Raw genomic sequence first — 20,727 nt, 5'->3', positions numbered from 1 at the left:
TATATAGGTAAATAGGGAGGTAAATACTATATATGTATTTGTACAGCTAGGTGGACAGGAATATTCTTGGTAAGAACGAGCTGTGGTAAAACGTGATCTCAAAAAGGGGGGAGAAAGCTGAAGAATCCTCCTTTTTACCTCTCACCTTCAATAGTATCACCAGCCCTACCTCGGGCTGGGAAAACTGACAATTCCCGTTCTCTTCCACCCGGTAGCGGGTATCTTTTGGAAAACGGGATGGGAGAGCGCGTGTGAGGGGACGGTTGGCGGGAAACGGTCGGTCCTTCCCTGAGGTAACCGATCACGAGAGGCGGGGACGGCGGGGCGGGAGCTCGTATGGCGCCGTACCAGCCACGGGGCACTCTCAGCTCGCCCCGCCACCCCGGAAACGCGGCTGCCGCAGTGCCTCCGCCGCCCGCGGGTGGCGGGTGAGGCCGCTCTTCTCCTTCCGGGCCACTCGCTATGGTCGTCGGGTTGGGGCGGAGACAAGATGGCCGCGGGGTGGCTGTGGCGGCGGCTCTGCCAGGTGAGGCGGGAAAGGGGACGAGTGAGCCCAGTTCTCCTTCATCTTTTCCTTCAGCGTCTTCACGCCTGAGGGGAAAAAGGGAGCTGGAGTAGCCGCACGGCTGAGAGGACGATATGCTAACCGCGGCATCGCGCTCCCCATCTCCCCTGCCCTCCTCGGTGGGCTCCCTCGGGCAGGGGAGATGGCATGAGGCTTCCTTTTGGCTGTGGGAGGGTTGGGTTTTACAGCGTGGGGATGTGGTTGTTCCTCTCATCATCGGAGTAGCAGGTTCTCAAAAGTCTATCCTGCAGTCTGGTTTTGCGGCAGTCGCTGTAAGGGATGGTGAATTATAGATAACTTGGAAGTCATAGAACAGTTTGGGTTGAAAAGGACCTTCAAAGGTCATCTAGTCCAACCCTTTTTAAATATTGGGTGCTGATCACAACCTGTATTATATTAACTGTGATTTATATGTGTAACATACACATAGAAACAGGCAAAGCCCATCTGTTCCTAGTCTTAAAGTTTCAACTCTTAAAGTTATAATGTAAAAAAGGAAAACTTTTTACAGTACTGATGTTTTCTGCTGGTTTTGCTTCCTGAAGAGTGATTGCTTACTTTGAAGTTGAGCAAAGTTTACACGGGGGATTTCCTGTTCCTTTTCTTAAGCCTTAACCTCTTTTCTTCTGTATATGTGCTGTGTTCTGGACTTGATTACCTTTCTGGCATATGTTTCCTCCCGGGTACTCCAGAATCCCACAGCCAAACAAAACGAAGGCTATTTTGGTTTAGGAGAGGGCTAATTTTGTTTTGTGCAAGGCCTTGTTTCATGCAGGAGATGGAGTTCTTTGAATGTTGCAGTCTGAGTGTCTTTTCTATCTAATATGATGGCCATTAGCAAGAGTGCATCAAGTGTGTTTAAACCGGAGAATGAAGGAAGCTGTTAAAATAACCCAACACAAGAGGGACGTGGAGCTGCTGGAGCGAGGCCAGAGGAGGCCCCAGAGCTGCTGCGAGGGCTGGAGCAGCTCTGCTCTGGAGCCAGGCTGAGAGAGCTGGGCTGGGGCAGCCTGGAGAAGAGAAGGCTCCTGAAGGGGAGACCTTAGAGCAGCTCCAGGGCCTAAAGGGGCTCCAGGAAACCTGGAGAGGGGCTTTGGGCAAGGGCCTGTAGGGACAGGACAAGGGGAATGGCTTTAACCTGCCAGAGGGGAGATTGAGATGAGCTCTGAGGCAGAAGCTCTTCCCTGTGAGGGCGCTGAGGCGCTGGCACAGACTTTTCCCAGAGAAGCTGTGGCTGCCCCATCCCTGGCAGTGTTCAAGGCCAGGTTGGACACAGGGGCCTGGAGCAACCTGCTCCAGTGGAAGGTGTCCCTGCCCGTGGGGTTGGGACTGGATGAGCTTTAAGGTCCCTTCCAACCCAAACCATTCTGTGTGATTCTACGAAAATATACTTTATTGCCTGTTGAATGCCATCTTTACTACCTGGGGTACTCAACATGTCATTTTGTCAAAATCTGCACAGAGCACCTTGAATCTAGTTTACAAAACCTTTTTATTTTATGCCTACCTGCATAATTAGTAACAAAAGGAGATGACGTGGTGAGAATACTGTGCACAGTCATGGAATATCGTAAGGGCTGTGGAGCTTAGTATGTGGGATAGAACATCATTATGTTTTGTTTTATTCATGATCATGTAATAAAGACTGAAATTTTTGTATCCAAAGCCACATAATACAATATGATATGAGTGCACATACATTTGCATGCAAGTGATAAATCCATATCACAAGGTAAAGCAGTTAGAAGTAAAATAATACATAGGAGAGACTGTGTACACACACAAAAAGAGGGATACTGCTTTTAGTTACAATTCCAGCCAGTAGTCTTACATCTGTCGTGTGGGGTCAGGTTCTGTGCCATGTCCTTCGCACACAGTTGAAGCCCTACACTGAATACAGCCTTTTATGCTCGTGGGCCTGTCTGCTCTCTAAAGCGATGTCAGGTCATGATGTTAGTGTACTTGATATTGGTGCTAACTGAAAGGGAGGCAGTATTCTCACTTCAGAGAAAGAGAATTGAGGTGTAGAAAACAAGATAATTTTATCAGATGTATTTTTTTAATTTTAGGTATTAAGGCTCAAGTAGTTCCCGACATGAACTTTGAAGCATTTGGAATGGTCATCAACTATAGTGGCAAATATTCAGTACTCTTGAAGTTGCTTATTGTGTCATGCACTTAAGAATGTAACACCAGCACTCATCTGGGAACATCTGGATTTGGAAGGCTTGCCTAAGGGGAGACATTGAGCTGTGCTCCCCAAACAAGAGGCAGCCTTGTAAGTGGGAAACTCTTCCCGCTGTCGTCTGCATTATTGGATGCAGAATTTGTGCAATAAATAGCAAACAAAGCAGAATGATTTCAGAAAACAGTTTAATTGACTGCTGATCTATAACTAATTTATAATGCATACTGGAGAAGATTGGGGACCTAATAGCATCATATAGTTACTCATATCCATGAGCTACTAAATTGAGGTTACCTGGAAAAGTGTCGATTCTGGCTGCTTTCTGATGTTTTGATCATACAGCCACCTACATAACTGACGTGTGGGATATCTGTCTGCTCTCGTTAAGCTATGACTCTGGCACCTGTTAAATAAGAGTAGCAAGGGGCTGGAAAAGTAAGTAATTTTGCTTCAGCATTCTGCTGCAGCCCTGAGTTTTTCTTAAGCAAGAGAGAGTTCTGGTTCCCCCCACCTTTTTTTTTCTTCCCCTTAAGTAGTCTGTATCTTTGCCAAATTGAGAATTAGTGGAAGGAAGCTGGAAGCCACATAATGTTCAGAAGGGAGCCATTATTCTAGTATGCAAGACAGTAATGTTACATCTTGATTAACAGTTGTATTCCCCTTTTAACACAGGAAAACCATGTTAGCTTTTAAATATGGCTCATTTACTTGTTAGAAGGTTTTAAACGTTTCCTTCAAAAGAACAACTTTTCAAAATCACAAGGAACTTTTGCTAGGGAAAAAGAAAGGGGAAATTTCCAGTTAAATTCAGAGGTTGAATTTTTGCACTTACATGGTACTATTTTCAATTGTTTTTACAACAGCAAGTCCTGCTTAAGCTTGTCACTGTATGAAACTTAATATTCTTGTACTATGAAAGTAAAACTGAAGAGAAAATGTACACAGAAATGGTATCTGATGGCAAACAAACTACGTCTTTCTGTTAAAAAAGTGCTTTGTGATGAGTATTCAGGTGCCTTATTAATAAGTGCATACTGTTGTATTGTGCCCTTAATGTGTTCCTTTTTTTAGGTGCTGTGGTATCTAAAATACATTTCCATACTTCTGTTTTCCTGCATTTTCTGATAAAGCAAACTTTGTAGTTTGTCAGATCAATGCCTAGGAATGTGTTATGCTCTGGTGTGCAAAAATTAACCTTTAATAAACCTGTATCAACCAGCTACTTTACAGCTGGGGAAAAAACCCCAACATAACGTGTTTGTTTTATACAGGGATCAGCTTTTCCTGTCAGTTATGCAAGCAGAATTATGCAAAAGCAGTGTTTTCTTCTGTAAGTATGAAAGGCCCTCCTTCTTTCTGCTTCTCATCCATACGCCCGAAAAATAGCCAACTTTAACAACTTACTTTATGCCTTCCCATTACCATGTTTGTAGAAACTCCAGCTTGGGAGCGCGGCTGGCTGGATCCCATGTCGATACACAGGAGCCTAAGACTAATCCTTTGGTAAGTGTTTTATAGAATGGTATTTTGTATGCTGTCTTAGTAATAAAGAGGGCAGACAGAAAAACTTCCTTTATTGCAGCTTTTAAAGTTCTGTCTTAATGATGTCAAATTTGCCATAAAGAAAGAAATTTAGATTATTGGTATTCGAGATCCCGTTTCCCCCCTCCCCTTCCCAGCAAGATTGTATAGCCCACAGTTTCCTATTAGCCACTGTTCTTGTTTTCTATGCAGCTGTAACTGTGTGAAATACCATCTTTTTGGCCACACTCAGTTCAGTGCCTGCAGTATCTTAGCCTAAGGCCTTTGTCTCTGGCTTGGAAGCTGGGAGGCCAGGGCCGAGGAGGTGGGAAGTTCATGAAGGCATGAACTGGTTATCTTGCTTTTAGAATCTGAATGCCTTGACTTTGAGTAGAACTTCAGAAACACATGCTCAGTCTGTATGACATATGCAAGCCAGCCACAATCTAAAGGCAGTACTAGATCTACAGTACAGACCCAGCCTTCCTACTGTGTCTGGTACATGGTGGATTTACTGTGCTAAACTGTAAACTGGGAGTAAACCTGTGGGACAGTCTGTGCTTCCTGCACACATCAAGGCTTTTCAGATGATCAGTGGCCCACGACATCAGAAATTGAAAGTCAAAAGAATTGTAACTTACAGACTGCCTTAGTAAAGTGAGAATTGTGGTTACCGTCCATAATGTTCTAGTTGCTGTCCACATCCAAGTGAAGTCTGAGAATTTCAGGTATGCTCACGCTGCTGTTTAAGTACAAATATTGCTGCTCCAGACTTGCTTTAACACCGAGTTTCATTCTTGCGTTTGCTAGCGTTGTCCTCCTTATCTGGCATTCACTTTCTTTTTCTGATCAAGAAATTCTATCTAAATGTTCAGAAGTTGGGTATCTCTTCACACTTTTGTTTTCCCTGTTAAGAGTGAGAACTGTCCATCAAGGTAATACCGCCAGCTTCTCGCAGGTAAACTAGAGTAAGCAGCTACCAATGGGGTATTTTTTCTTTTACAAATGGGGCACACAGGCTAAGAAAATGTGTGGTGCATGTGTCAATTAAGGAGAACATGGAGCGGTAACTCATGTCCTTTCTTTCAAAATGCAGGTATCTATTTCAGATGAGCCAGAAATACTGTACAAGAGATTATCCCTCCTAGTTAAAGGCCATGATAAAGCTGTGTTGGACAGCTATGAATATTTTGCAGTGCTCGCAGCTAAAGAACTTGGCATCTGTATTGAAAAAGTGTAAGTAACTGATCCGTAGAGTGATGTGTCAGGTGCTTCTTATGTCACTAATGTAATTCAGGTTCTGTGCTTTTTTTTCAGAAGAAACAACTGTAATCTGACATTTTTTCTCAGATCATGAATCTTACACTTCTTAGATGGCAGCACAGTGATGAGAAAGCAGTTCTACTCTCTGCACTGCCATAGTAGAAGCGCATTTTAACTACATGAAGGTTATTGACAGGACTCTATTTGGCAGTGCTGTAGCTTCCCTGAACTAATGCTGGTTAATACCTGAGTATTGACCATGCCCATGTGGGTTAATTATAAACTTACCAGTGTCTGATACTTCTAGATCTTCTAAATAAGAACAGGGATTTCAGCATAATCGTTCAGATAATTTGTATTACTTTCTATAAAGTATAAAATTATACTTTATATAAAATGACATTTTGTGCTTTGTTCAGGTATAACCCTCCGAAGAAAATAGAACGATTGACACTCTTAAAATCTGTACATATTTACAAGAAGCACAGAGTTCAGTATGAAATGAGAACACATTACCTGTGTTTGGAGGTAAGAAAGATGAAAAAGAGAAAAAGAAGTATGTTCCAGGAGCACAATTCAAAGATGTTGATAGATGTTAGTTCAGGAGTGAACACAAACCTCCTGGTTACTTGGGGTGGGGAGGAGAGTGCAGGGAATAGCAGAGAGGAGCTGACCTAGGTATAGCCAATATAACACAAGTTATTGTTAATGTACAGCCAACATAATTTTTTGATTAAAAGGCTGATTTTGACCATTATCTTAACAGCTGAAAGAATGATTAAAAAATAAGGTAGAATGGAGGGTTATCAATATGTTTTATGTTATTGCTTTCCAAGAATTAGTGGGATGGGAGCAAGATGCCCCTAAATCATTGTCATTACTAGTCAGCAAGGGTCCTCTTCTTTATGCGTTTGTCTGATGTTTTTGAAAATGCATAGTTTTGCCATATGCCAACATTATGTGGCAAACTAGAACTGCGTGGGGGAAATACAAGAAAGGAAGTGTGTACAAACCACCAGCTCTATGGCTGATGAGAGAGACTTGTGTATGGTTTAGAATGCAGCTGTGGTTGACTTTCTTAGAAGAAAGGTTTACTGCCAGCATTTTGTGGTTCCTGGGTGTCCTACTGTATATTTGCACAGTGCTTAGCAAAATGGGACTTAGAGTCCCCAGACATTCATACAGTACAAATAGCTGCCCACAGACCATAAGCACTGGCTTTGCCATCCAGGAGAAACTGGAAAGTCAATAATTCCATGGAATTCTGAAGTTCCAGGATTTCTAATAAGCGTGAACTTTGAGAATATACAGAAGCTGGTAATTCTTGCATAACCTGTAATTAATTTTATCTGATACCTGCAGTGTTAAGATCCACCCCTTCCGTCATAATTAGTGCATTGTGGAGTGAAATAACTACTTCATACTTGCATGAGAGTTGTGAACAGCTCAACTGTCTCTGTTCAGTGTTACGGCAGCTGCCATCCTGTAAGATGTTTGGTCCCATAGCAAGAGCTAGAGAGGCTTGGGCAAACTTTGTTTGTAGTCTGTCTGAAATACTAATAATGGTAGCTCATTAAAAGAACATTACTTCTGTTTCAGTTAAAACACCTAACGGGCAGTACTGCTGCAGTTTACTTGGAGTATGTGCAACGAAACTTACCTGAAGGAGTGGCGATGGAAGTAAAAAAGGTAAGTTTCCACCTCACATTATTAACTGTTATGAGACTACGTCCAGATGCAAGTACCAATAATTACCAAAGTCTTTAGCGTCAGCAGAGGAAATGGGTGTAGTTTGGAAGGAACATTGTCCAAACGATTGAACAGTAGAGAGGCTGCATTGCTTGAAAATGCCACTAGGTGGCATTTTTAATCTGGTGCCTATCTCAAACCAGACTAAATAAAGCAAAGTAGGTAGGTGTTAACTAGTTGGTGTAATAAATGGTTATTTTGCTTTCCGTTTTAGACTAAGATAGAGAAAATACCTGAACACATTCAGGAACCAGTTTGGGATACCCTACCTCAAGTAGAAGAAACTCAAGTCAAGTCATGAACTTATCAGGTACTTGGCTCCATTGCTGCTGAAATTAGTTGCTTCTATCAACTTAATTTACTGAGATGGTCTACTGTTAAATAAAAATTCTTTTATAAAGTAATTAATAAACTTTTGTTTCATCAAGTTACTCTTGATCACAACTCCAGTACATGTAGGCTGAGCAGCTGTAAAGTGAAGAAGTTTGACTGTGCTCTGTGATCAAGAACTACGGTCATCTGTAATATGTTTGTAGAAAGAGAAAACTTAGTTTTATTTGTTGTGTGTATATATATAAAAAAGTGTGTGTAGATATAGATATACACAATATATATATAAAAATCTGAATCTCCTTTTAATACTAAATGGCTTCTGAATTTTGAAGTACTTGCAGAATCCACTTCATGTTTGTGTAATGTTTAATGTTGTGGATGCCAGATTGTTACACATTTTTTGCTATAGCTCCTTTGAAGTAACTGAGTCTCAGGTGTACATACGGCATTGGCGTGGTGAACCCAGGACAAGCATGTACATATGTACATGCATATTAACGTGTAGTAAGTCAAACCCCATGATCTTGGAGGACACTGAGGCATCCTGAGACTTTTCTAGGCTCCTACTGTTTCAATAGTCTCATTTCCAGTCTTACTAACTGCTTCCTAACAAGAACACAGTGATCATAGTATAAATTTGAGACTTCCACAGGCTTACATCTCTAACTGAAATTAAGTGCTTGTAGAACCACATTGCAAAACAAATGGTTACTAGAAGGTGTGACTGTGAGTAGGACGAGCGGTGCACTAAGTGTTTTAGTTCACTACAAGGAAAGGCATGGCCTTTTTCTAAGCTGGCTGGGTTGGTTATTGTGTAAACCCAGTCTAGCTGGACACTACTTATGCTTGAGGGGAAAAACTGTACAAAGAGCAAATGAGTGCTCAACTGCTTTGAAGGTTAGTTCACCATGAATCAAAGGAGATAATACTAGGCGCAAAGCCATCATTGATTACCTTCAGATTGCTTTAAGCACTTCTACATTTACTAGGTTAGCAGAAAGGACACAGCTGCAGGAATCTGCTCCAGTATTAAGGGAGTGCTCGGATCTGACTGCTATTAAAAGAATTTACGGAAGGAATAGCCAACTGAGTCACAGGACAAGACAACCAGAGAGGCTGGATCATTCTTACCAAGCACTCAAAGCTCTATGCAGCCACAAAAGCAAAGACGCCCAGTGTTGTTATCAGACAGAAATGGACAATTTAATGGGAAACAGCTGGAAGACAAGAAACCAAGCTTGTTCTTGAAGACTGTCTGCATTTTCTAGCTGTAGAGAGGCCCAAAGCTGTTCCAGGAGAAATACTTCATGACAGTAAAAAGTCAGTGTCGCTGGTATCACTCATGATAGAGAGGAAGCTGCCTGTGCCTCTTCTGCAATATGCCTAGCAACAACAAAAAAACCCATAAACAAAGTTAATCAAAGCCCTTCTGGGAAGACGAACTGCCTAGTTCTCCCTTCAAGGAGATTGCTTTCCTCAATTTCAAGCTATCCTTTCTCTCATTCTGAGTATTCAGTCATAATAGCGTTTCTTAAAGTCATGTTAGACACTGTAATGTGAAGGAAGGATCTGTGAGCTGACCTGGTTAAATAAAGCTGGTGCTGCAGAGGAACAGTTTCTTTCAAGCCTGTGTTATATTTTCTTGAAATTTGCCATGCTTCCATGCTTGAGTTTTGCATAAGCAACCTGCCAAGTTCAAGCTGTATAGAGTATTGAAATGTGACTGTGCTCACTACTAAGTCTTCCCACATCTTGGTTTGATGGATGGTGAGATTAAGGGGTTGTCTGTTATTGCCTTTGGTGCTGTACTGCAGTTTTTGGCTAAATGACCAGTCAGCATGGCTTTTCAGCTGGCTCAGTTTTATTTACTAGACCTAAATAGGAACAGACTTAGGAGACAGCTGCAGAAAGTATTAACCCATGTAAGCGACCCCCTGGCAGAGGGATACTTGATGTTTTGAAAGTATTATTAGAGAATTTCTTGCTTCCAGCTTCGTTGTATGTTGGGAAAAGCCAGTGTGTGTTCAGAGTGATCTCTGGACCCTAACTGTGTTTTCAGAGCTGTAGCTAACTGCCATCAGGCCCGTGTTTACTAACAGTGCCATCTACTAACCCCATAGGCCACACTTCTCATCAATATGTTTCTCTGTATGAAACTTCCTCCCTTTTAAGATTGTGATCCTTTTCTGCTTCCTCTATCCTCCCCTTCACGTTTAGGGGTTTCCTAAACATAACAACATCTTTGTCTTTAACTCTGTTTATGCATTTGCGTAACACTGTAACTGTGCAGTACACTCTGATCATCTTTTGTTGTCCACTAATGTGGCTTCTGACTTTCACAGCATGGTTGTGGTCCTCATTTACACAACTTTGGATAAACTATTTCCATTCTTCTTTTCCCATTCTTTTAACTCATTTTTCCAGTTTTGCTTTCTGCCACCTCAGGAAGTACCAACAGCAACACTCCAATTATTGCTTTAGGTCTTGTCCCAAGTCATCTTTCTACCTACTGACCTGACCATATCATCTCATTTTCAATCAGAAAATTTGCAGTTGATTTTTAGAGGATGTTAATAAAAATGCCATGCTTCATACCAGTTACAAACATCAGTATTTGAACATGCCGCATTGTGGTCTTATGAGTGAGACATCCAGAGCTTAAATGATTCCTGTCTGAATGCCAGCTATTGCATTTATACAGCAAAATTGCCAGAATCACCAATTTAATGCCATGAAGTAAAGGCACATATGCCACAGAGGGTGTTCTGTGCATCACAGCAAAGCATTCCTGCCTTCCTAGAACTCCAGTTTGAATCTGAAAGAGTCAAACCACTCTCGGTGTCACTTTATGTGAGAGCACTTCCCCCTAAAGGAGAGAGGGAGAGGATTTCAGTCAAGGAACTGCACTAAATCCTGGGGATCAGTTCAATCACTGCCTTTTTTATGAAGGAAGGATGGATGAGAAGACTTGACAGCATGCAGTAGCAAAGCCTGACTTTCAATATCCAGTAGTCTGCAGTCTCACTCTGTAATCAGGGCACAGATTCTGAATACTGCTGCTCTTGCCCCAGCTCATACTTCATCAGTTCTATCTAGCAAACAAGTTTAACCCAAGACAGGCATTCAGAGGAGATTTTAAAATGCTTGGTTAAGCCAATGCTCTGTCTTTCTAGATGAAGTTTTCCTATATATGAACTCAGGCAACAATAAACCTTCAACCTCATTACCTTTGCTTTCCCTGCCCCCAGTTTAAGTTTCCCTGTAATCTGTGTGTGGCATTCAAAGATAGACACCTGTAGTCTGAAATCAGATCACACTCCTGCCCCTGTGCACATAGCTGGTATTCTTTTGTAGCCTGCTGGTGTACTGTCACTGAGCACTTCAGAACATCTTTAATAGAAAAAACACTGAAAATGCTCAAGAACACAGGCAGACCAATGAGCAAATATTTTACACCGTGTTCCCTTCTTTAAAGGGTAAGGCAGACAACCTAAACTATTTGCATTAACAGAAAGAAAATGGTGCTTTTCTGAGTGGGGTTACTCACAGCTAGAAGTCTGCTTTGTAACCATCTTCCAGCTTGTAAGGGTAGGTGTCTAGCACTATCTGCTAGTATGAGAAAATGCTTTCCCAAGGGTCATAGCAAGTAGATGCCATGTAAAGTTGTTACAAAAACCCACAGAGTGGTAGCAAATACTAAGAAAAGTATCATGAAAGCAGTTGCCAGATCCAACAGTGAAACTTCTTCATTCCATCAGTGGTTAGGCTGTCTCAATCTGAATAGGAGCTCTGCTAAATATTGGCACTGAAACTGGCAAGTTTTTGAGTACATTCAGTCTTTAAAACCCTTGGGCTCTGCCAGCAAGCTGGAGGTGGATTTCCTTCCACAAATACTTTGTGACTAACTGCTGCCAGCCTACTTTAGCTGTCCAAAAATATACAGAGCAATATATTATGTAAACAATATATAACAGCTGTTTATAAAACATTCAGGTTTGTAGAATGATGTAAAACTAAATCCCGAGCGTTCACTGATCTTACTTTTCTTTGAGCCGTTTAAAAGTTGTCAGGAAGGCTCTGCTCAAAGCCAGTTGTGGCAGAATCCTATTACTTACGGATTAAAGATATTTTTAAAGCAGTCTAAATTGCCGTGCATTTCCAAGACACCCAGTGTTCATTTGCATATGACCATAGCTTTCAGTGCAACACCAATTAGTCAACAGTAATTTCTGTATCATGTAGTATGGTATTTAAGGATGTAGTCTGAAGTTATTCGCAGCATTTCATCTAAGTGCTTTAGAGCATGTTTCCCTTTCTTACACGTGCCAGGGGTTATCAGTCATGCTTGCAATGTTACCTCAGGTTTGGTTTCTACAGTTAGTCTTAATCATACCGCTACAACTTAATTGCCTGTTAGCTTTAATCATAGAATCACAGAATAGTTTGGGTTGGAAAGGACCTTAAGCTCATCCAGTTCCAACCTCCTGCCACGGACAGGGACGCCTCACACTAGACCTTGTCACCCAAGGCTCTGCCCAACCTGGCCTTGAACACTGCCAGGGATGGGGCAGCCACAGCTTCTCTGGGCACCCTGTGCCAGCGCCTCAGCACCCTCACAGGGAAGAGCTTCTGCCTTAGATCTGACCTGAACTTCCCCTGTTTCAGTTTGAACCCATCACCCCTTGTCCTGTCGCTCCAGTCCCTGATGAAGAGTCCCTCTCCTGCATGCCTGTAGGCCCCCTTCAGACACTGGAAGGCTGCTATGAGGTCTCCACTTAATATTACTGTACAGCAAGCTTCTGTGTTTAAAAGCCTTTCCTGCCAGTCCACATTTCATGTGCCAGGAAGTTAACTGCTATGTCTTTTATTCCATAGAAAATACAGCCACTCCAAGGGAGTGTAATATAAAGCTGTAGTTAAGTGCTTCAAGTCTGCTCTTGTCTTAGATCAAACTGCACTAAAACAGGCAGAGTCTAATATCAGTCTCTTCAAATTAGAAAGTTGAATTTCTGACAGTAATTCATAAGCCAACCATGACAAATCCCTAAGGCCCTCCAAGATGCTCGTGTGACATTGTATCAATGCACCAGGGAATGGGTGTACCACTGTGTGCCCATGTATATTCAGTGCCTCAACTGACCCAGTTTCTTTGAGATACAGGAATGAGATATTTCATTTACAGCAAGAATATGGGAAACCCTTTTAATCCAAGTAGTTTATTAGTCCAGGTGAGCGCACACAGCACATTTCTATAACATTTTTCTACATGCTTTTGTGTGCAAAGCATTATGGGATTTGGGGTTTTGCATCCCTCTGAAAAAGAAGTTGCTGTCTCTGTTCAATCTGAAATTCCTAGGTCTCCCAAAGAAAAGACCTTTATTTGGAAACGCTGCCGCATTAGAAGAAAAATCATAGTTAAAAAGTGCACGTTTTCTTCTTTCTACTTCAATAAAGTACCACTTCGAGTATCAAAAACCACAGTGTATCACATCTGCTGATGCAAGGGCTTTCATACATCAGCACATTATTATCACTCATCTTTCATGAGTGATAATGATTCATTTCCTGCCATGTAAATACTAACTCTTCTTGGCTTCAGTATTAGAATCATAGAATCATACAATAGTAAGGGTTGGAAAGGACCTTAAGATCATCTAGTTCCAACCCCCTGCCATGGGACAGCTCGCACTAAACCGTGTCACCCAAGACTCTGTCCAGCCTGACCTTGAACATTGCCAGGGATGGAGCATTCACAACTTCCTTGGGCAGTTTGTTCCAGTGCCTCACCACCCTCACAGTAAAGAACTTCCAGTTCAAAATAATAGGGTTTTTTGTGTTAGTTACTGAAAATATTTATAAGGCTTTTCCCCTAAACCACTGGAGTACAAAGGTTTCACCTTTTGCTCAGAGAAAGTTAAAGTATCTACATTGTGGAGACACAGCACCATCATAACTAACACCAAGATGACTTCAAACATGTACAGCAACTTCAAATACCTAGAACTGGTTAGAGCTGCTTTAGCCTGTGGTGGTCGTGCTGCTAAGAAATTACAGTAGAAGGTTTAGTTTGCCATCAAAAATCAAATGCAGTGGTGAAACTTTGAGACCAAAACTATCATTCTGCATTATCCAAGAGGGAACATAAAAAAATAAACCCATAGATTAGTTCAGTAATGACTTGGAAGAAAAATGAATTCTAGTATTTGAAACAGGATCAATTCTAAACTGAGAAATTCTTCCCTAACGTTAGCACCCACCCAGAAGCAGAGAAAGTCATAATACAGATGCGTCTGCTCTTTTCTCTAGCATCTCATTCAAATCTAGACATTCACTTTGAAACACTTGATAGCCTGTCCCGATGCAGGGTACCCAGGCTTGGAGAACCTGGCCTGACCTCCTCTCTCCAATCCATTTTCAGCAAACCAGGCATGGATGCACTGCAGAACTAGCTTGGAATGCTGAAAAGAACATACCCATTTTCATGGGTGGCCACAGGAGGCTTAGGGCTGTGTCTTCATTCCCTTCTTTCACCTTCAGTTTCCCATTTCTGGCACACAAGCTGCAATGCACATGTCCACCAAGCTGGCAGGTAACATGTAGCTGTTGTATTATAAATGCTTCCACGTAAATGTTTGTGGGGTTGGGAGTTTTTAAGCTAATGTTGCTATAGGCAACACATGGATTCAGGCAGCTTATGTTATGGTTAATGTACCTTGGATCTTTCTAAAATGCTCCCCCCCAAAACCTTTTGAGAGACATTACATTTAAGATGCTATGTTCTTCTCCATATCCCATATTTTTTCAGTGTGTTAGCTTGGTAGTTCTTTAAAGAATACTAAGTTAATGGTACCAATACATTATAGTAACCACGGTGTAAGGAATTAAAGGTTCAGTAAACATCTCAGCCATTTTATTGCCGAAAGAATTGCAGCTTGATTTTCAACACCATCAAGTGTGAGCTTGAAATACAGCTCACACTGGCAAAAAGAAAAACAAAAGCAGTGGCAAAGCAGTTTCTAAACTTAGTTTCCATCAGCAAAATAAGAATATTAGGCTAAATCTGGCTGGTTGAGAACAGATGTTTAATACAAAAGTACCCAGCAGTTCTGTTCTTAGCTAAATTAAGACTAAACAAACAAGAAACTTGCATATAGAAGTAAAAAATATTTGCCTGAATAACTTTTTGTTGATCATGAATTCCAGAAAGGGAGGGAAAAAGGAGTTTTAAAACTCTGTCACCTTAAATACAGCCATGCTCTGCTCTTTCATAGCTCAGCATAGCCCCTCAGTTGGCTTCCAAGGGTGATTGTGTTAGCCTGGAGAATAGAGTCATTCTTTCACCAAGAAAGTCATGCCCCATCCTGACAGTCCTGGAGCCAGGCTGGCTCCAGAAGTGCTCGTGGTCTTGTACAGAGGACCAGTTATGTTAAGTAGCCTGTGAGCAAGCGGAAAGTTTTGGGGTTTTTTCATGATAAATTTCATTTTATATTTCGAGTCAGCAGCTGCCAAACACTGTATTTGGTCAGGGCTCTGCTTTGTTATTTTCACTGGTATTCATTTTCTTGTTATTCTCTACATTTATGCAAATAGCACATCAAGGCAACATCAAAGTAGTTATCTTTGTGTAGTGCCAGCTGTTACCTGGAGGGATGTCTAGAAAGAGGCAACAGAGAAGGTGAAGCAAGGGTAGGCTAAGATGAAGGAAGAAATTAACTCCTCTCTTAGCCCTTCACATTGCTTCAAGCCAGTATCTTGAGTTATGCATCTTTCTTTTCTTGTATGCCACAAAACAGGGTAAATACATCAAGTAAATATAGTAAATCAGCTTTATAACGTATATGCTACAGTCCATGGTGTAACTTACACTGCCTGAGTAACTTACAGCAAAATGATTTAGCTCTCCATTTGTGCATGTGGAGAGGAAAAGAGAGTGAGCGATACATTTACTCCATTATTCCAGTACATTTATTACATAATTAAAACCATAGACTAAAATGAAAATCTGGCATCTCGCAAGGGAAAAGGCAAAAGTAGAACAGGAGGGATGAAGAAAGCATAAAAGAGCTGCTGCATTGCTGCCTGAAATGAGACAGAAGAATGAAGGCAGTAAGCTAGCAGTGAGGAGCCGCTTACCTTCAGGTTAGTGGAGAAGGAATCAGCTTTTATAACCCATGTGTCTCTGGAACACATCACACAGATACAAGTGCTCAAGGTACACAGGTAGCAGCAGCAGATTGCTGCTGACAGGGTTTAATCAGGGCTGCTGACAGAATTAGGGCAGCAGAACCAGATCACAAGTAATTCAAGGTTTTTGCCTTGGTTTTCTTTCCAGTATGATTGCTGGAATCAAAGATGCTGGCACTTAGGAGATCTGTAGAAAGAGCACTGTCAGTGCTACATTACCATGCTAGCAACTGGGAGCTGCAGGGTACATCACAGAATTTCACTTGTTCAGAAATGCCAGTTCAGCTCGCAGCTTGCTTTCAAACTGTGAAGGCGAGGGAGTGCTTGGCAACTGGATTTCATTTACACCAGAGCTGTGGAGAAGCTGTGGGGAGAGCCTCCAGGGAGCCACGTGCAGCACTCCCGCTGTGTTTCCCTTTCCCCACTGCTTGTTCGGGTTGTACAGCCCTGGGATACCCAGGTGCCACTCAGCAAGAGAGGGGATGGCTCCTCTGCCTGCTCCTGCCTGCAGGGATGACTTCAGGAGCACCAGGAATGATGTCGGGAGCACCAGGCGGGCTCTGCGTGCACCCACCAACCTGCCTGCCCCTGCGAGCAGTCAGAGGAGTTTGTGCTGGGTCACACAGGAACACAGGGATATCGGGAAGAGAAAGAACTTAAAAGTGAAAACATGGACTTGAATTTGGTTTCTTATTTGGCATAATGTCAGGTGGTTTCTGGGGGATTGTACATCTTTGTACATGCTAAAGCAGCATTGAACTTCACCCATACAGCAGTGACCAGGGAGACGTTGGAAGATCCAGGATTCAGTGTGATTTCATTTGGAGCTTTTCATTGTACCTTTTAGGTTAAAGCAATCTGAACAATAAGAACTTCTGCTGGGCCTCTCCTCCTCCTCCTCTTCCTCCAGCCTTACTGCAGGAGTTTTCCCTGAAAACACAACTTTTTGCAAAGTACCCTGGGTTCTAGGGCAGTTCAGGAAGCTGCTATAGCTCAAGTAACATCTAGGAGAATATGCCGCTTTGCACGCAGAGGATCAGTCTCCAGGGTAGGTTGGGTTCCATTTAGCTTGTTGCTGCTTCTGTACCTAGAGATCAGAAGTAGCACCACATTAATGTTAAATGTTATTTGCTCAGCGCTTCCTCTTGATGACTGCTTCCAGAGCAGAAATAGCGCTTGCCTGATCCTACCCCAAATGTATTGGTGGGGAAACATCATGATCATACCGTCCCGTGGCAAACCTCCGGCTGCAGTGCAGAGGGACAAACCTCCCGCTGCAGTGGATATGGTAGAGAGGACAAACCTCCGGCTGCAGTGGATGCAGCGCACAGGGACACACCTCCAGCTGCAGTGGATGCAGCGCACAGGGACACACCTCCAGCTGCTGCGGTTGCAGCGAAGAGACAAGCAGCGGCTCTTCTCCATCTGTGGTGCCACCCCGACCTGCTCTCCTTGCCCTACACTTCCCTGGCTCCCGAGCACCGGGCAGCCGTGGGAGCGGGCCGGCGGCACCGCTTTGCCGCCGATGTGCCGCCGGTGTGCCGCCGCGCCGCGGCTCCCGCCCGCCGCAGAGCCCGGGGCGCCTCCCTCCAGCCGCCGGCCCCGGCACTGCCGTGCGGCAGCGCGACAGCGGCGCGCCACGAGCGCTGCCGTAAAGCGCGGCGGCGGTCCGGCATGGGGAAGCGGCGCGGCGGGCGGGCGCTGCTGCGCGGGCTGAGCAAGAAGCAGAAGCAGCACCTGCGGCAGTTCGGGGAGGAGCACCCCTTCCACGACAAGTGAGTGCTGGGCGCCCGGCCGCCGCCTCTGCCCCTCGGAGCTCCCCTGGGGGGACAAGGGGAGGGGCGGCTGCGCTGCGCTCGGGTGCGAGCCCGAAAGGAGGAGGGAAGGCACGAAATGTGGGCAGCGAACGCGGTGAAGTGTTCTTGTGCAGCCCGCAGCCTGTCCTGGGAAGCGGGACTCCTGCTCTCACCCTGGGGCGGTCCCTGGCTGGCCAGGGCTCCAGCTTTCCCTCCGCTTGTACCACATCCCGTTCTGATCTCGTAAAGGCCGCGAAAATATAGCACTGGAGAGCTCGTGTGAGCTTCCTCGGCCTCCTCAGCGAGATGCCTGTCTGTCAGAAAGGGCACCACGCTGCTGGACCCCCACCTAAACTTGAAAGGAATGAGCTGTTTAGTCCAAACGCTGTGTGATGTGGTGCTGCTGTAAAGTCTGAAAGCCTGCGAGGATGGGGCTGCCCAGGTCCCCTCTTGTGTTTAACGTTACATGCCTTTAGTAGCAGGGAAATAGTGCTAAGGAAAGAGTTGAGGTTAGCTCAGGCCCAGCACGTAGTGTCTTGTCTGCAGAATCACAGTCCCCACATTGGTTAATTAATGCTGGTTTCCCTGTGGTATGTGTCTGTTTTCCCACTTCACAGATCAATTTTTAGAGATAGAGGTAGGCTCTTGCTCTGTCTAACTTTGTTGTATGAACTACCTATGTAGTTAGATTCCTTAGATTCCTTAGATTCTCATCTTCCGATTAACACCACATTCTGCTTTGAAACATTTCACTTCTTGATCAGTTATAATACTTGAGCGCTTAGGCTTCATGTACAGAGTGTAGTATCACCTCAGAGGGTAACCTCTCAGGGTAAGTGCTGAGTCTCTTTTCTTAATTGTGTAACGCTTTAATTTTATGCTTGCTTTTACATTTTCTAAGGCTTGTATAGTGCATCGATTCCTTCTCCCCCTCATCTATCTCTTTCATCCTGTGTGTAACATCGTTGACAGAGTAAGATATTTAAGTGCTTTCTTTTCAGGGTTCCTGGAAGACCAGAAGCAACTCAAATCTGTGACCTGGTAATAGATTTTTATTTCTTCCTTACTTCAGTGCTTGTGTTGTCCAGTGAAGTGAAACACTTGGCATTTTATCTTACCAAGCTATTCAGGCTGATGAAGTTCATTTTAGAAAACCTCTGTTCAGGAGTAAAAAATCAATGTCATTTTTGTGTAGTTCTGAATTGTTCTCTGTGGTGTCTGTAGACTCAAAAGTAATACCATGAGAGGGCAGAAGCAGCAGGAAATATCACAGCTGTTCTTGGGGGTTTGCATTTTACTTCGTCACAGTGGAAAGTAAATCATTCTTGAAGTTGTTTTAATAATGTTAATAGCTTAGTGTTGCGTGGGTTAGGGGGCGTTTCATTCTCTATTGAACAACGAAATATGCTCATTCCTCTTCCTCAGATTGCCAGTGCTTTACTTTTCCTTCAGTCAGGATTTGGTAACCTCCTTTATCTTCAGTTTATTAAAAGACTTCAAAGTTTCAGTGTGGAAAAATTACTTACTCTGGTTCATTTGTTTCCTTTAGCAATTTTGTGCATTAGTATCTTATTTACTGGTTTTGCCTTTTGGAGCTGAAAGGAATTAAGAAAGGAGTAAATGGTGCTGTGCTTATACTCCTGGTTTTACTCTAATTCTGAGTATAACCTGGTGTACTTGTTGGTTTGTGCTAGCCCAGGACAGAACTGGCCCCATGTCTGGCTTGTTTGAAGGTTAGAGCTTTGGAGCTGAGCCAAACCTGACCGACTGCCCAGTGCACTATTGTCAACCAGCAGCTGTGTCACCCTCCTTAAAAGCCAGAAGCATTTTCGGTGCACTCTGTCCCTCATATGTCTGCCCTTCTGCAGTTGCTGTTCTGTGTGTGGGCCAGTTCAGTAAATGCCTTGTCAGTGGAGATCAAATGTACTCACTCAGATGAGACTGAAAGAACCACATTTTGTGATGCTCTTAAATCAGTGCAGAGCGAGGCACGTCAGCCTAAGTCAACAAAGATGCTTTCGAAGGCTAAGTGGAGGTGTTCACCATAACTGTTCACATAAAATGGTGACTTTTGAAAAATTCCATCTGCATAAGGGTGGGATGGGAGTGGGAAAACGTAACACTGGAGCTAGAGGTGAGGGTATTTGCCTTGTGGCTAATGGAGTGTTGCTGTTACACTGGTGTTTTCCCTTCCAGTCTGACAATTCTGATAAATCGAGTGCGGAAAGCGATTCGGAGACTGAAGTGGAACAGGTCTCTGTATATCATAAGCTCCTGGCTACCCTGAAGACCTCTCCTGAGTCTGAGAGTGAGGAGGAGGAGGAAGATGAAAGTGAATCAGAAGCTGAGGAAAGTGAGACAGAAATGGACAGCGAAGGGTCCCAGGAGACCAGAGAAGCAGATGGAGGTGGAGAAGATCGGAATGATGTACCAGAGCAGGAAGAAGGTAGTTTGTCTTTTCGCATGCTTTGGTAAATGTTGTTGCAGTTAGGAAGTCTGAGTAAGGTATGTTTTTAGCCAGGATCCTGATGTAGGCTGGCTCGTTGGCTGGGCGCTCTTCTGGCTTGGAGCTACTGCTGCTCCATTGCCTCTGTGTGGCTGCTGAAGGATTCAGCAGGGGAGAGGGTAGCTGTGCTTATTTCCCAGCTGACAGCCCACTGCTGCTTCCTCAGATGTTGTTTGGGCGGCAGCACAGAGGAAATCCACATGGAGCAGCACACCAGGGGTTCTCACCCACTCAGGGGAGATGCAAGCTGTTCTCTCACACAGCATCTGCCTTGGCTGCTGCCGCCAAGAGGAGGGAAAGGTTTGCCTTATAGCAGAGGAAAAAATGTGGAAATTGGAAAGAAACCTCCTCCTTTATGGCGAGCATCCTTATTCATAAAGACTGCTAAGAAATTCTGGGAGAGAGGAGACAACTTTTTATTATTTTCAGGTATTTGAGGTCTTTGGAAACTAAAACTTATATTCCCTAAATAGGTTCTTTCTTTCATTTTCTCTGGGGAAACTCATGTTGTGTATTATGTAACATTTGGCATGCTAGTCAAAAGTCATCATGACCATGGAATACAAAGCCTGCTTTTATCTCTTTGGATAGAGCATTGGGAGAGAAAGGAAAAGCCTAGCTA

General features: G+C 43.5%; 2 protein-coding genes across 5 annotated transcripts in view; both read left to right on the top strand.

The window, feature by feature from the left end:
- Positions 1-429: 429 nt before the first annotated feature.
- Positions 430-18,618, top strand: MRPS10 (mitochondrial ribosomal protein S10). 4 transcript variants are annotated; one of them, XM_030499023.1, is made up of 8 exons: positions 430-526; positions 4,025-4,083; positions 4,187-4,256; positions 5,371-5,510; positions 5,957-6,065; positions 7,137-7,226; positions 7,501-7,596; positions 18,601-18,618. In XM_030499023.1, exons 1-7 carry the CDS (start codon positions 491-493, stop codon positions 7,585-7,587), a joined length of 591 nt encoding a protein of 196 aa, XP_030354883.1. In that variant the 5' UTR covers positions 430-490; the 3' UTR covers positions 7,588-7,596; positions 18,601-18,618. The 4 variants fall into 4 exon arrangements, with proteins under 4 accessions (XP_030354883.1, XP_030354882.1, XP_030354881.1 ...); XM_030499022.1 differs by lacking the exon at positions 18,601-18,618 and adding an exon at positions 15,772-15,783; XM_030499021.1 differs by lacking the exon at positions 18,601-18,618 and adding an exon at positions 8,693-10,224.
- The window catches only part of UTP25 (UTP25 small subunit processor component), a 15,588-nt gene continuing 12,268 nt past the window's right edge, over positions 17,408-20,727 (top strand). Inside the window, exons 1-3 of the mRNA XM_030499018.1 lie at positions 17,408-17,578; positions 18,601-18,640; positions 19,796-20,045. Of these exons, the coding sequence (XP_030354878.1) occupies positions 17,478-17,578; positions 18,601-18,640; positions 19,796-20,045 (391 nt within the window). The 5' untranslated portion in view covers positions 17,408-17,477. The remainder of the gene's footprint in view (positions 17,579-18,600; positions 18,641-19,795; positions 20,046-20,727) is intronic.

The sequence above is a fragment of the Strigops habroptila genome, chromosome 10, assembly GCF_004027225.2.
Source record: "Strigops habroptila isolate Jane chromosome 10, bStrHab1.2.pri, whole genome shotgun sequence".
NCBI classification, from domain to species: domain Eukaryota; kingdom Metazoa; phylum Chordata; class Aves; order Psittaciformes; family Psittacidae; genus Strigops; species Strigops habroptila.
Note: the sequence above shows the minus strand (reverse complement) of the source record. Positions and strands in the feature narration are given on the sequence as shown.